We start from the raw sequence: 12,584 nt of genomic DNA on the forward strand, positions 1-12,584 counted from the left end.
TATCTTGAATAGTTATAATTTTATCATTAAAGAAAGTCATAAAGTCGTCACTGCTGAGGGCCAAAGGAACACAAGGCTCTATGGAGCTGTGACTCTGAGTCAGCCTAGCTACGGTGCTGAAAAGAAACCTGGGATTGTTTTTATTTTCCTCAATTAATGATGAGTAATAGTTTGCTCTGGCATGGCGGAGGGCCTTTCTGTACATTTTGAGACTGTCCTGCCAGACTAAATAGGACTCTTCCAGGTTGGCTGAACGGCAATTTCTTTCAAATTTTTGCGATGTTTGTTTCAATTTGTGGATCTGGGGGTTAAACCATGGAGCTAATTTTCTTTATTTCAGCATTTTCTTCTTCAAAGGTGCAACGGAGTTGAGAGCTGATCGCAGTGAGCCAGTAGTACTATCAAGACAATCAATTTGAGAATGACTTAAATTAGTAAAAGAGTTCTCAGTCACTGTGAGTCATGGTAATGAGGTCAATGCAGAAGGTGTGTAATCGAGTAATAAAAAATTGAAAATTATTAAATAATGGTCTGACAGAGTGGGAATCTCAGGAAAGACTAATACATCTTCAATACCAATATTTCAATATTTCAATCAATCCCCTTATTTTTACCCAAATATTTTTTCAGCTCTTTAGATAAAATGATTAGTTGTTTTATTTGGGGCGCAGGGTCTCCAAGGGTCCGCAAATCCGTAGTGCAAAGATGTAAGTTCAGTGGTGGTCTTGCCTTTCTAAATGTTCATTTCTACTATTGGGCTACACACATTCATAAAATCCATTTTTGGACTGAGTTTCCTGACCTGGCCTGTTTCTAAGTTGTCCTCTTTATCTGCTCTTATATACTCTTCTCTTCCTGTTAATGTCTCAATGTATGTTAAAAATCCTGTTGTGCTCAATACTTTAAAGATTTGGTTTCAATTTAGGAAAAGTTTCAAATTTCTTGGTGCATCCCTTCTAAGTCCATTGTGTAATAATCACCTGACCCCCCTCACATGGACTCTGCTTTTTCAGTTGACACAAGAAAGGCATACACTGTTTTTTTCTGATAAGTATTCATATGGTATTTTTTAATAGTTTTACTAATTTGACATCACTGTATGGACTGCCCGCAAATCAACATTTTAGGTATTTTCAAATTAGACACTTTGTTTCAAAATGTTTTTCTGCTTTCCTTTCTCTACCCCACAGTGGGAAGATTTACTTTAATTTCAAACACCAAGTAGAGGGACTGTTTCAGTGTTGTATTACCACATTTTGAACTTTAGCAATCATTCCACCTTAAAAACTAGGGCTGCTTGGGAGGGGGAGATGGTCCTCCAATTTGATGATGACGGATGGGAGGAGGTCGTTGGAAGGTCATGAACTATGTCTTCCTGTGTGCGTCTTTGGCTTATTCATTTTAAGGTAATACACAAGGTACATTTTTTATAAATCAAAGTTGTCTAAGATCTACCCAAGTATAGCGGACAAATGTGACCGATGTTCAAACCCACAGTGTCATTTGAGCCACAAGTTTTTCTTCTGCCCACGCCTGCATAATTATTGGTCTGATTTTTTTGATACAATATCTTCCGTACTGGGAATTGTTATTCAGCCTAGTCCATTTATCACCATCTTTGGTACTCCCGCTGTAGCAGGGCAGTTAAATGCTATTCAAAATGAAACTGTTAATTTTACTCCCTTGCTAGCTAAACGCTGCCTCCTTCTTCCATAGAAATCGCCTATCCCTCCCTCTGTGTCACAGTGGCTGAAAGATACTATGTCTTTCCTTAAACATGAAAAAATTAAATACACAATGAGAGGATCTACTGATAGGTTTTTCCACAAGTTGTTTTAAGGACTTGCAGATCCTGCCAGACTAAGTGCCTTCTTTCTTTCTTTTTCATTTTTGATTAGTGTCATATTTATGTGAATGTCAAAACTTCGACTGAGCCAGGGTGTGTGTCTGGGTGTTGTATTTTTATTTCTTTTTATTTTTTTATTTCTTTATCATTTTGTTACTCGAGGAAAAAAAGTGCACTATTGTATGTTTGTCATTGTCATGTACCACATTTTTTCTCAATAAATATACTTTGGGGAAAAAACATTAGTTTAAAGGACATTTAAAAATATTGCGATATACAGTATGTAATGTATCGTGATATAGCTTTAAAATATCGCAGTATTATTTTTAAGCCATATCGCCTAGTCCTAGAATGAAGCATCCATGTTTTCACTCACATGAATGTTAACTGGAAGAGCAACTTGAATGGCACGCTGAGGCATACACCTGCATGGTGGTATGTCCTATTTGCTCTGTAAAGCACTTTGAATTGCCCTGGTGTATGAACATGCTCTACGAATAAAGCTGCCTTTCAATTGGTCACTCTCACTCATGTAAATACATCCACACTGTATATGGCAAGAAAGACTTGACAAAGCTTTAGAGGGCAGGTAGCTTCTACCCCCCTCTCTGTAGCCATCGTGTCCTCTCCGTTTACTGCTCTCTTCACAGGAGTTGTCAGATGGCTTTAGAGTTACTGCGGAGGTAGAAGGTAACTGATGGTGTCTGGCGGAGGCGTGTGGGGGCCATGTATTGCTTAAAGGCCATGATCTGAGCTTCAGCACAGGCAGGAGAGCAATTACATGTAGGGTTGAGAGGCTGCATGCCCCCATGGGAGGTCAGGGCCATTCTCTCAGCTTTTATCCCATCAGTGTGGGCAGGCTGGGATGCCATGCGGCTGTCTTCAAAGTTGAACCCACGACCGTCTATGCTGAAAACTTATGCACATGTAAGCTGTAACATCTTTTTAAGGTGGTAGGAATTTTATTTGTTCAGTCTTTATTTGTAAGTATGTAGGGTTGGATGCTCCATGTTATTGCTTTTGCTTTTAATTAGCTTTTTTAAATTTGCCCACCATTCCAATGTGCAAAGATTTTTTTTTACCTCTGAGATCTGATCAGGTTGTTGCCCATTAATCTTTAGATTGAACTTCTCAGCTTCTAGTGTTGTCACAATATTGGTATCTCTAACTTTGATATAGTACTTTGAAAAAAATACTCACATCCATTGCAGTATTTGATACCACTGAGACAAACTGACATAGAGGGCACACAATTTTACCTTTTATTAAAGGTAAATATAACAAGGCAATGACAAATTTTCTGTTCTTAATTAGTAGCCAAAAACAGCAGAATGTCCTTACCATTCTTAAGAAGATATTTATTGTTAACACGCATGAGTTTACACAGAGATTCTGACCTTTGCCGATGTTTTCTTACGTCAGATTTCTTTTTGGGCAACCCCCCTCAAACCACCACCATCACAAATAGATTCTGAAAGTTCATGATAATAGGCTCCAAATCTGTGACATCACAACAATTTTTGCAATTTTCACTTTCATTCCTAGAAATGCCTATAAACAATGGAACATGCATTGCAAATTTTTAGACAAGCTACTGTGAAATTAGACATCTCAGGTCACCACAATCCCAAAAACAGTTAATACCAGCCCACACCATCTGTCTCTGGCTGCTGATTTCTGGTGCTGTGTGTTCACATCGTGCCACTGTGCTTCATCCAGACAATAAGATTATTTCCTTAAGGTGCTGTTTTTTCAGTTGTTGAGCTGTTGTATGCATGCATCATACTGTGAATTGCTAGCTGCTCAGGGCCATGAGACCAGTGATTTTACTGGCTATGAGAGTATTTGTTAATCAGCTTGTCCTCTGATCTATACTCAGGTTTAAATTTTTGCGCACTTAAAAATACACATAATGACAAAAATAGCATAGTATACAAAGCAGGGAGAGGCAAAATAATAAGAATAATAAATAATGGGCTTATTTAAAGCCTCCACCTAATAAAAATGGCCAAATTTCACAGTGGTACAAGAAAAAAAAGTTTCAGAAATTGAAATGACAACATGAAAGTGATGGCAAACATATTACAGAATGTGTAATAATGATAAGAATAATCACCGTGAGTAAAACAGATAAACATGGACACATTAGAAATACTTGGAGAAAAGCAGTTACAAAACAGCAGTTATGAAATCTTTTAATTTGGCACCTGTGAATCTCATTGAGAATTGACATTTGGAAGTAAGAAAAATTTAGGAGGATGACGATTTGATGACTGACAAGTTGGGTGAGAATGGACCTGTGAATTTTCTTTAAAGTAAGTCTTGAATGCTCGGGAATATTTGAGAAATATTTATGCCATAAATGGTAAGACTCTGAAGTGTCTGCAACAGAGGAGCATATAAGAGGTAAGGCTCTGACTGGGTTCCAATCCGAACAAAATGTTCTTGTGGAGAGTAGAGGAAAAGCGCTTGCCCAAGCTACGTTGCAGTATGAAAGATGGGGATAAATAAGACCATCATAAAGAGTAAGGTGACAGTTTGTTGTAACAAGATGACTAATCTTCCTTATTATACTATTTTTCTGCTAACCCAAACAGTATGTTCTCTCCAACTCAAACTTGCATCAACAGTAATTCCCAAGAATGTTGTATGTGACATTTGAGGCATCTCCACAGACTTGATTGTTGTTCTTATGAATTCTCTGCATATGTTTTTTGCCACCTTTACCTTCACCGTTTGCACTTTGCATTGCAGCACATACATAAAACAAAATAGCCGCTGGGTGTTGAGGTGCTCAAACAGTCCATGCGCCCAAGACCTGTGCGCTTTTCGTTTATGGTTATATTTGAAATTAAAATAGGGCCTATAGTACATACAAATACACACATGTATACAGTACAGTACATATACTGTGCACATAGTAGACACACACACACACACACACACACACACACACACACACACACACACACAGGTTTGCATGTCACTAATATGTGGTGGGACAATGCACTGTACTGTATTGTGTTTTAACATTGTGGTTTGATGATGACAATGTAGCTGAAGTGTAGTAAAGCAGCTTCTGGAAAATCTGGTTGTGTTTCTATAGATGCATATTTGAATTTGTCTGACTGTTTCTGGAGGAGAAAAATATGTGTACTGAATCTGTATTGTTTATGTTTGTGCTCATGCTGGCATATTTATCAGTCAGTATGTGTATGAGACAGTGTGAAAGTGTGGCTGAAAGCTGCTACAGTGCTGGGAAACACAGGCTGCCACAATCTGTCCCTACACACACACACACACACACGCACACGCACACACACACACACACACACACACACACACACACACACACACAAACACAGTACACTCAACCAGCCAATATATGGATGCACTGTACACACGCTATAGTGAGAAAGATACGTAGCCACAGAATTAGATTTAGACACACTGGCATGTGTACGAGCACACACACACACCCAGAAAAGCAGGCAGACAGCCACTGCAATGCAGAATAGAGCTTCCCCCTCCAGTGTGTGGGAGACACACCAATCAGTGAGCGGCGGGGGCGGACTGGAGATTCCTCACTCTGTTGTTTCAATAGTCTGGTTCATCTCTCTTCTTCTTTTGTCTTTTTCTTTATTTGTGTTTCTGTCTCTTTTCACCTATTTTGCTTCATTACTTGCATATCATATTTCCAAGCTCATTTAAATTGAAAACTGCCGTATTGGCATGACATAACCCTAACAGGGTTCCATCCATGTTAACAGATTAGAGCAGCCACACTGTCTGCCTGAGCATAGCTTTGCTGCTGCTTGGCTACAGCACATGTAAAGAGAGGGAGTCTCGCTAGTTTTTACCTTGTGAAAAAAAAAATAGACAGTGAACATGAATTTTTAATGGTCATACGGACTTTATACCTCCTTTCATGACAGGTTTAAAGTCTACCCCAACCACAGACATGAAGAAATACATATATATCTGTTTTACTCAGCCTTTCCTATCTACATTTCAAAATAAAATCCCTCTGACAGTATTTCTGTTGACAGAATCCCATCAGTTGATAACACAAGCCATGCTGACAATTCACTATCTTCCAGGGCTCCATAAATGAATGGAGTATGTGCTTTTAACTGTGGAGATACAGTAGTTAGAGCAGCAGGCAGTTCTGTTGCAGCGTTGCAACAACTCCACAACCAGTTGCCAGTTTATGGATATTTGACCTTTGAATGATGCCACATGTTGTGGACATGTTGCAGTCAGTGTGTGTAGGAGGCACTATGCTAAGGTTATGCACTTTGTTGTGTGTTGTTTCACCTCACTTGTCAAATTCTGTGAAACTGACCCCTCGATGCAGTGCATAAAAACAAATTACTGCTTTTTGCTTTTACGGGGGTATTTTCTTCATTAGTCACAGATATTGTGATGTGTTGCAGATAAATTGTCTTGCAATATATTGATTATGATTGACAATACCGTGATAGCATTGTTATTGTGGGCCAAGCATCATGATAGTACTGTATCGTAAGTTACCCTCTGATTCCCACCCCGAAGCAATATAACAATAACAATAAAACAATAAAATAATGTAACCTCACTATAAAAAGAATATTATCAGCAATAATATGGAAAATACTTAATATTCAAGCAATAAATAAACATTTCAAATAAACAATTCAAACACACTGTTGACCACAACAGAGTGTTCACATCTGAGAGCATCCTGCTGTTGAAGATGAGAACTGAACTTATGTTACCTGCAGGGAGCCAGCCTGCTGGACCTGTCAGAGGCAGAGTGCTCTCGGGTTTTTGTGTTGGCTTGTCTGATCCAGCAAACTGTGTGTGTGTGTGTGTGTGTGTGTGTGTGTGTGTGTTTCTTTGTGGCTCTTCAGGGAGTTTGCCAAGGAGAGAGAGCGGGTGGAGAAGAGACAAGAATTCCTGAAGCTCCGCAGACAACAGCAAATAGAGAGAGAGTTAACTGGGTACCTGGAGTGGATCTGCAAAGCAGGTCAGAAACAAACACACACACACACACACACACACACACACACACACACACACACATAGCACATCTGAATACAAACTTTTGATGATGACATAAATATGAGCCAATTATGACTTTTAGTTGAGGTGTGGTATTTGTGTTACAGAGGAGGTGATGCTGGCTGAGGAGGACAAGAACGCAGAGGAGAAATCTCTGGATGGTGCATGGTACAAAAGGAAACACAACAACTCCGGTGAGGACTGCTATCTTTAGAATCAAGATAGAAAATGATGCACCAGGTTAAGAACTTTACATAATTTTACAATTTGCAACGTTTGAGGCATAATCAGATGGTTACCAGCTGAATACACCACAACTCAACAAAAACACAGATATCTAAAAAAGAAAAAACACATGGTGTAAAACCAACATTATAACTGAGGTTAACTGGCTTTTAGCTGATGTAACAGATAGATTCTCTGTTAAGTTACATTTGTTTCCTTCTTTCTATTCTGAAAAACCTTTGTTTATAGCAGCTGGTGGGTTTCTTTCTCCTCTCCTCCTGTATTGCTGCATCATTTCATGTGTTCTATGGTGCCTACCCTCGGCCAGCTGTCTATGCATTACTGCCATCTACAGTCAGCAGAAATCTGCATGATGTCCTCCCTTGTTGTTGTGGCATATTTGTCAATTCCCAAGCTGGTACAACGATTCAAACAACCAGCTCCACAGTACCACCAGTGGCACTTCAGGGTTTTTGCACACCTGTTCATTTGTTCCAAAGATAAAATTGACCCTTTAGTTCTGGTCCGCCTCATGTTCACAATGACTTTTTACAAATGAACCATGGGCATTGACCAAACAGTCTCTCCAATGTTATTCTGCATCATCAGCACTGGAGCCATGTGGGGAAATCAGTCTGGTACCTGACTACAGGTGCTGCAGCACTTTCACTTTAGAAAAAGTACAGGTACACAAACCTCCACATGAAAACTCAGGACTTGCATCTCTCCACTATATAACCTCTTTCAGGAACCCTTTAAGAAATGTAAATATTTTCCCCACTTTCCTTCATATTGATCCAGTCTATCCATTTGTTTATATGACACTTTTTCAAATGCTGCAACTCGTGCCATTTCTGCAGCCCATTCTTGCAAAGAGGGCACCCCTTCTGTCTTCCAACCCCTGACAAGTATCTGTCTACCAATCATTATACTGGTTTGGACCCAGCTTGTAATATGTTCTCCCAGTCCTGTCAAAACTGAATGATCCCCCAAAACAAATAATCTAGGGCTAAATAGGATTTGTGTCTCTGTAATCTCACATAAATTATCATAAATCATTGCCCAGAATTGTTGAACTTTGTCACAGGACCATAATACATGAATTAAATGCCCTTCCTCAGATTTGCATTTCCAACAATTTGATGTGGGTAACAGTCCTAGTCTAAACAGTCTGGAAGGAGTCCAATAAAACCGGTGTGTATTACTTATGTGTATATTTATGTTTTCTGGTGACACAAAGAGCTCACAAATAATTAATATTTTAGCCGTATTTGTATTACTACTCTGTAGATGGACCACATTTTATAAATAATGACAAATAATATATTAAATAATATATTAATATGTCACACACTGTGTAATGGATTTAAATAACATCCACAAAACAAAGAGAAAGGTACAAACACAACACACTCTTTAACTGATTAGGGAAAATCCCTGCACTCATATGCTATCCACATACAGGTCACTGTGGTGACTAAAAGATTTGCATAAGTCCATAATTATATGGATTGCTTATTATAACATAGCCTCTAGAACACACTTCACATTCAAGAAACGTATTTAATTGTAGTTTTGCTTTTGTATTCATTCATAAAATCACATAAAAAAACACTGACTATTATCTGTGATATTTATTTGTGCTCGGTCAGCAAACTTCCCTTTTTTCAATCTGTGCTGTTAAAAAAAATAATTCTTTTTTTCTTTTTTCTTTCTAAATTTGGACATTTTTGTAGGTCTGTGAATACAGCACAAGTTAACCTTGTCATTGGTTATTTTTATGAGTTATCAGATCGATGGACAAGAGGAGAAACTGCTGCAGAGTGAGTGAAAGTAAAATTTTACTTTTAGTGCGCCTGGAGGTCTGCTGCTGTCTGTGCCCAGAGTACACTCTGATTGTGTTGGAATGCATAACTAAAAGGTATATATATTCCAGTAGCCCTCTTAATGAATGGTTCAAAATATAGAAAATATATGCGTGACAGCAGATTTCCTGAGTATGGCAGGCAGCCACAAATAGATAAATGTGTGGGATACCATGAAAATCCTCCACACCACTCTGGAAACAGGAGCCGTGTGAGATTGTTTTTTGTTGTGTACAGTTCAGTGTTTAACACCATGGTTCCATCCAGGCTGGTCACAAAGCTCAGGGAACTGTGAATAAACACGCCACTATGCATGTGGATCCTTGACATCCTGGCAGGCAGGTGGTGAGAGTGGGCAGACACACTTCTTCCACCCTCATCCTAAATACTGGAGACCCCAGGGCTGCGTTCTGAGTCCCCTGCTGTACTCCCTGCATACAGAAGACTGTGCAGCCACTTCAGACTCCAGCACCACCACGTTTGCTGAGGATGCAGCTATAGTGGGCCTGATCACAGATAACAATGAAAAGGCCTACCTGAAAGAGGTAGAGGACCTGACCCTCTGGTGTCAGGACAACAATCTGAATGTCAGCAAAATTTAGGAGATTAAAGTGGACTTTGGGAATAAGCAGCAAAGGAACACCCCTAACTATCAACAGGTCCTCAGTGGAGAGAGAGGATAGTTTTGAATACCTTGGTGACCACATCACTGAGAGCCTGACCTGGGCGCTACACACTGACTCAGTGGTGAAAAAAACAAGGCAGAGAGTGTTTTACCTTAGATGCCTTAAGAAATTCCTGGTATCCCCATACATGCTGAGGAATTAATACTCCTGCATTATCCAGAGCATCTTGACGGGGAAACAGCACTGAACTGAACTGCAGGGCCCTGCAGAGAGTGGTTCACTTAGCTGAGCCCACCATAGGTGTCCTCTCAGTTATAGGGGTATAATCCCTTGTAAGTAACAGACTTGTGTACGACCTTGAGAGGACAGGTTCTCTTGTGTATGAGCAAAAGGGATTTAGGCAATCCAGAGCATGTATTGATCACATGTATGTAGTCCGTTATAGTCACTTATATGAGTAAAAATTAAAGAGAGTCGGTCTCCATTTGTTGTTTTATTGACTTCAAGAAAGCGTCTGACTGGATTAATAGGAAGCTTCGTCAATACAGGCTTTTAGATTCTGGTATAGATTGTGGTATAGCCTAGGTATAAGCCTTCATCTCTTGTGTTCAGGTTAATGAATACACAATGGACGGTTTCCACAACAATTTTGTGTGAAACAATAAGGTGTTTTATCTGTAGCATTGTTTCTATAGATGTGATTAATTTAACTCTTCAAACTAAGGCTTCTAATTTGGGAGTTTAGGTTGATGATCAGACTGTGAGCATATTATTATATGCAGACGACAGAGCTTTGCTTGCTAACCACCAGGGTTGCCAGGACCCCCAACGCTCCGCTGCTGTGACCTAGGTTATAAAGAAATAGTCTGGCTACTGAGACTAGCGTTTAGCCATCCAGGATCGTTGTGGCTGGGTTGACGTTTTGTTGCAACAGAGCATTCATTTATCAGGCTTTATTTACTGTACGCAAGGAGTCCAGCAAAGGATGAAGCCTGTGTGAGATAGAACAAAGGTTACCATATTGTAACCCCTGTTCTATTTGCACAGGCACATCCTTCTAACCAGAGACCTGGTCGCTCCCATACTGTTCGCTACAGACACAGACAGCCTTGTGTGCTTTCTTATATAGTGTGGGGACAAATCCTATTCTGTTGCATTCTTGTAAATCTCAGGGGGGTGAATGCATGCTTGTGGTTGGAGGAGTATTCCCCCAAGAGTCTAGTAGAGGGCTTCACCTGTGCAGAGAACTAGGGTTACAATATTGCAACTTTGTTTTAGTTGTAGTGGGACCCTTTTTCGTTTTTTTAACACTGATTTCCCCTTTGTAAAGCATTGTATTCTGAGAACTGGTTATTATTGCCCAACAAGAAAAGATTTTTTAATTATGAATAACTGATAAAGAAATAAATGTATAATAAATCAAGTGAACTGCTCAGACAGCTGACAGTTTCTGAATGAAGGCTTACACAGCAGAATGGGAAAAAGTAATTACAAATTCAGCACAGGCAGAATAAAAGAGGAATCTCCCTCACTGAACTTCAACAAAAGCATTACAAATCTGAGTGTAATCAGATTAGCTGCCTTATGACTTGTGTGATTTACATTTTTAATATCGTATTTACAGTGCTCAAAAGGACCAAGAAGAGTAAGAATGACCTCATCAATGCAGAGGAAGGCGAGGACCACTTCACTGACATCTCATCTGTTGGTGAGGATGATACCTGAGACATAATGAGCCTCATGCAGCAACATTCTCTTAAATTTCTCTTATATGCCACTGCCATATGCATTTAAGTATTAAAAGTAAAAGTACACATGCAAAAAGGTTTTAGATTTAATGAATCAAAATAATTAACTGAAAAAGCAGCAATTCTTTATTCATACAATATATATGAGATCTGGAACCATGAAATGATTTTTCCATTAAAAATGACTTACATGAAAGAAATAGTTGCCAGTTAATTTTCTAATTAATTGAGTAACTGTTTCAGCTGCACTTGTATCTTGTCGTCATATTTTTGGTTTGTGTGAAAAAAATCTTAATTTGTAAAAGTAGTTATTTAATAATAGTAGTGGAGTAAAATGTACAATATTTCCCTCTGAAATGTAGTGGAGTAGAAGTGGAAAGTGGCATGAGATTAAAATACTCGAGTAATATAAAAGTAACCTCAGATTTGTGCTTAAGTACAATACTACAATACAGTACAATACTGCAATAGTACAATACAACACTTATTTATTTACATTCCAGCTCTGTTAAGCAGAGAGATGTGCAGTAACTGAACAGTAACAAGAATCAATCGACCAAGTATATTAGTATTCCTTTACCCCTGATATTGAATAATCCAGTCATTATGATTCCTTTAAAACCCCATCTAAATTTGATTAAATTATATTAATGCATTTTTTTTAAATGTTCCTCAAATGTAAAAGTTATTTTTCCTTCTATTGGACAACAATTTGTGGACTGTGAAAGCAAGATGTGTTTCTCTTATCTTGGTATGAGTGCTCTGGACCACTCGTAAAATTGTCACTTATCTATTATAAATGCAAAAAAAAAGGAAGTTTTCATGAATCCCAAAAATCAATGGCTACTAACAAAATAAGAACAAATCCTGGATACAAACAAAAATAAAAGAACATTTGTTTGTATATAGTGTCTTGCATGAGGACCCTTATAAGTCACATTACTGGAAGTCTTTCAACTTTCAAACTGTGCAACGCAAGGTGGAGCGCTTCTGTGTCGTAATGTATTTTCCAGTAAAACAGAATACTATATTTTGGTGTACAACAAGAGGGATTTAATGCCCACATTTTAAGGGCATATTTACATGACTGCAATGTCCGTAGTTGCATGCCACAACCCTTTCTGCCAACATTTCCTGTTTCTCTCTATATTTAAAATTAAAGCAAAATGCCAAAACATATTCATGACACTAATAAATCAGCCATTGGGCAGATATACAATTCTACATAAGG

The 12,584-nt window shown here is 38.7% G+C and overlaps 1 protein-coding gene across 2 annotated transcripts in view; it reads left to right on the forward strand.

Moving 5' to 3' along the window:
- The window catches only part of cacna1ba (calcium voltage-gated channel subunit alpha1 Ba), a 230,573-nt gene that overhangs the window by 118,617 nt on the left and 99,372 nt on the right, over positions 1–12,584 (forward strand). For both annotated transcript variants that reach the window (XM_088077242.1, XM_088077241.1), the window contains exons 7-9: positions 6,739–6,854; positions 6,997–7,083; positions 11,230–11,313. In XM_088077242.1, the coding sequence (XP_087933368.1) occupies positions 6,739–6,854; positions 6,997–7,083; positions 11,230–11,313 (287 nt within the window). The remainder of the gene's footprint in view (positions 1–6,738; positions 6,855–6,996; positions 7,084–11,229; positions 11,314–12,584) is intronic.

This window comes from Plectropomus leopardus, chromosome 4 (genome assembly GCF_026936395.1).
Source record: "Plectropomus leopardus strain MGB_pleo_1.0 chromosome 4, ASM2693639v1, whole genome shotgun sequence".
Lineage (NCBI taxonomy): Eukaryota > Metazoa > Chordata > Actinopteri > Perciformes > Serranidae > Plectropomus > Plectropomus leopardus.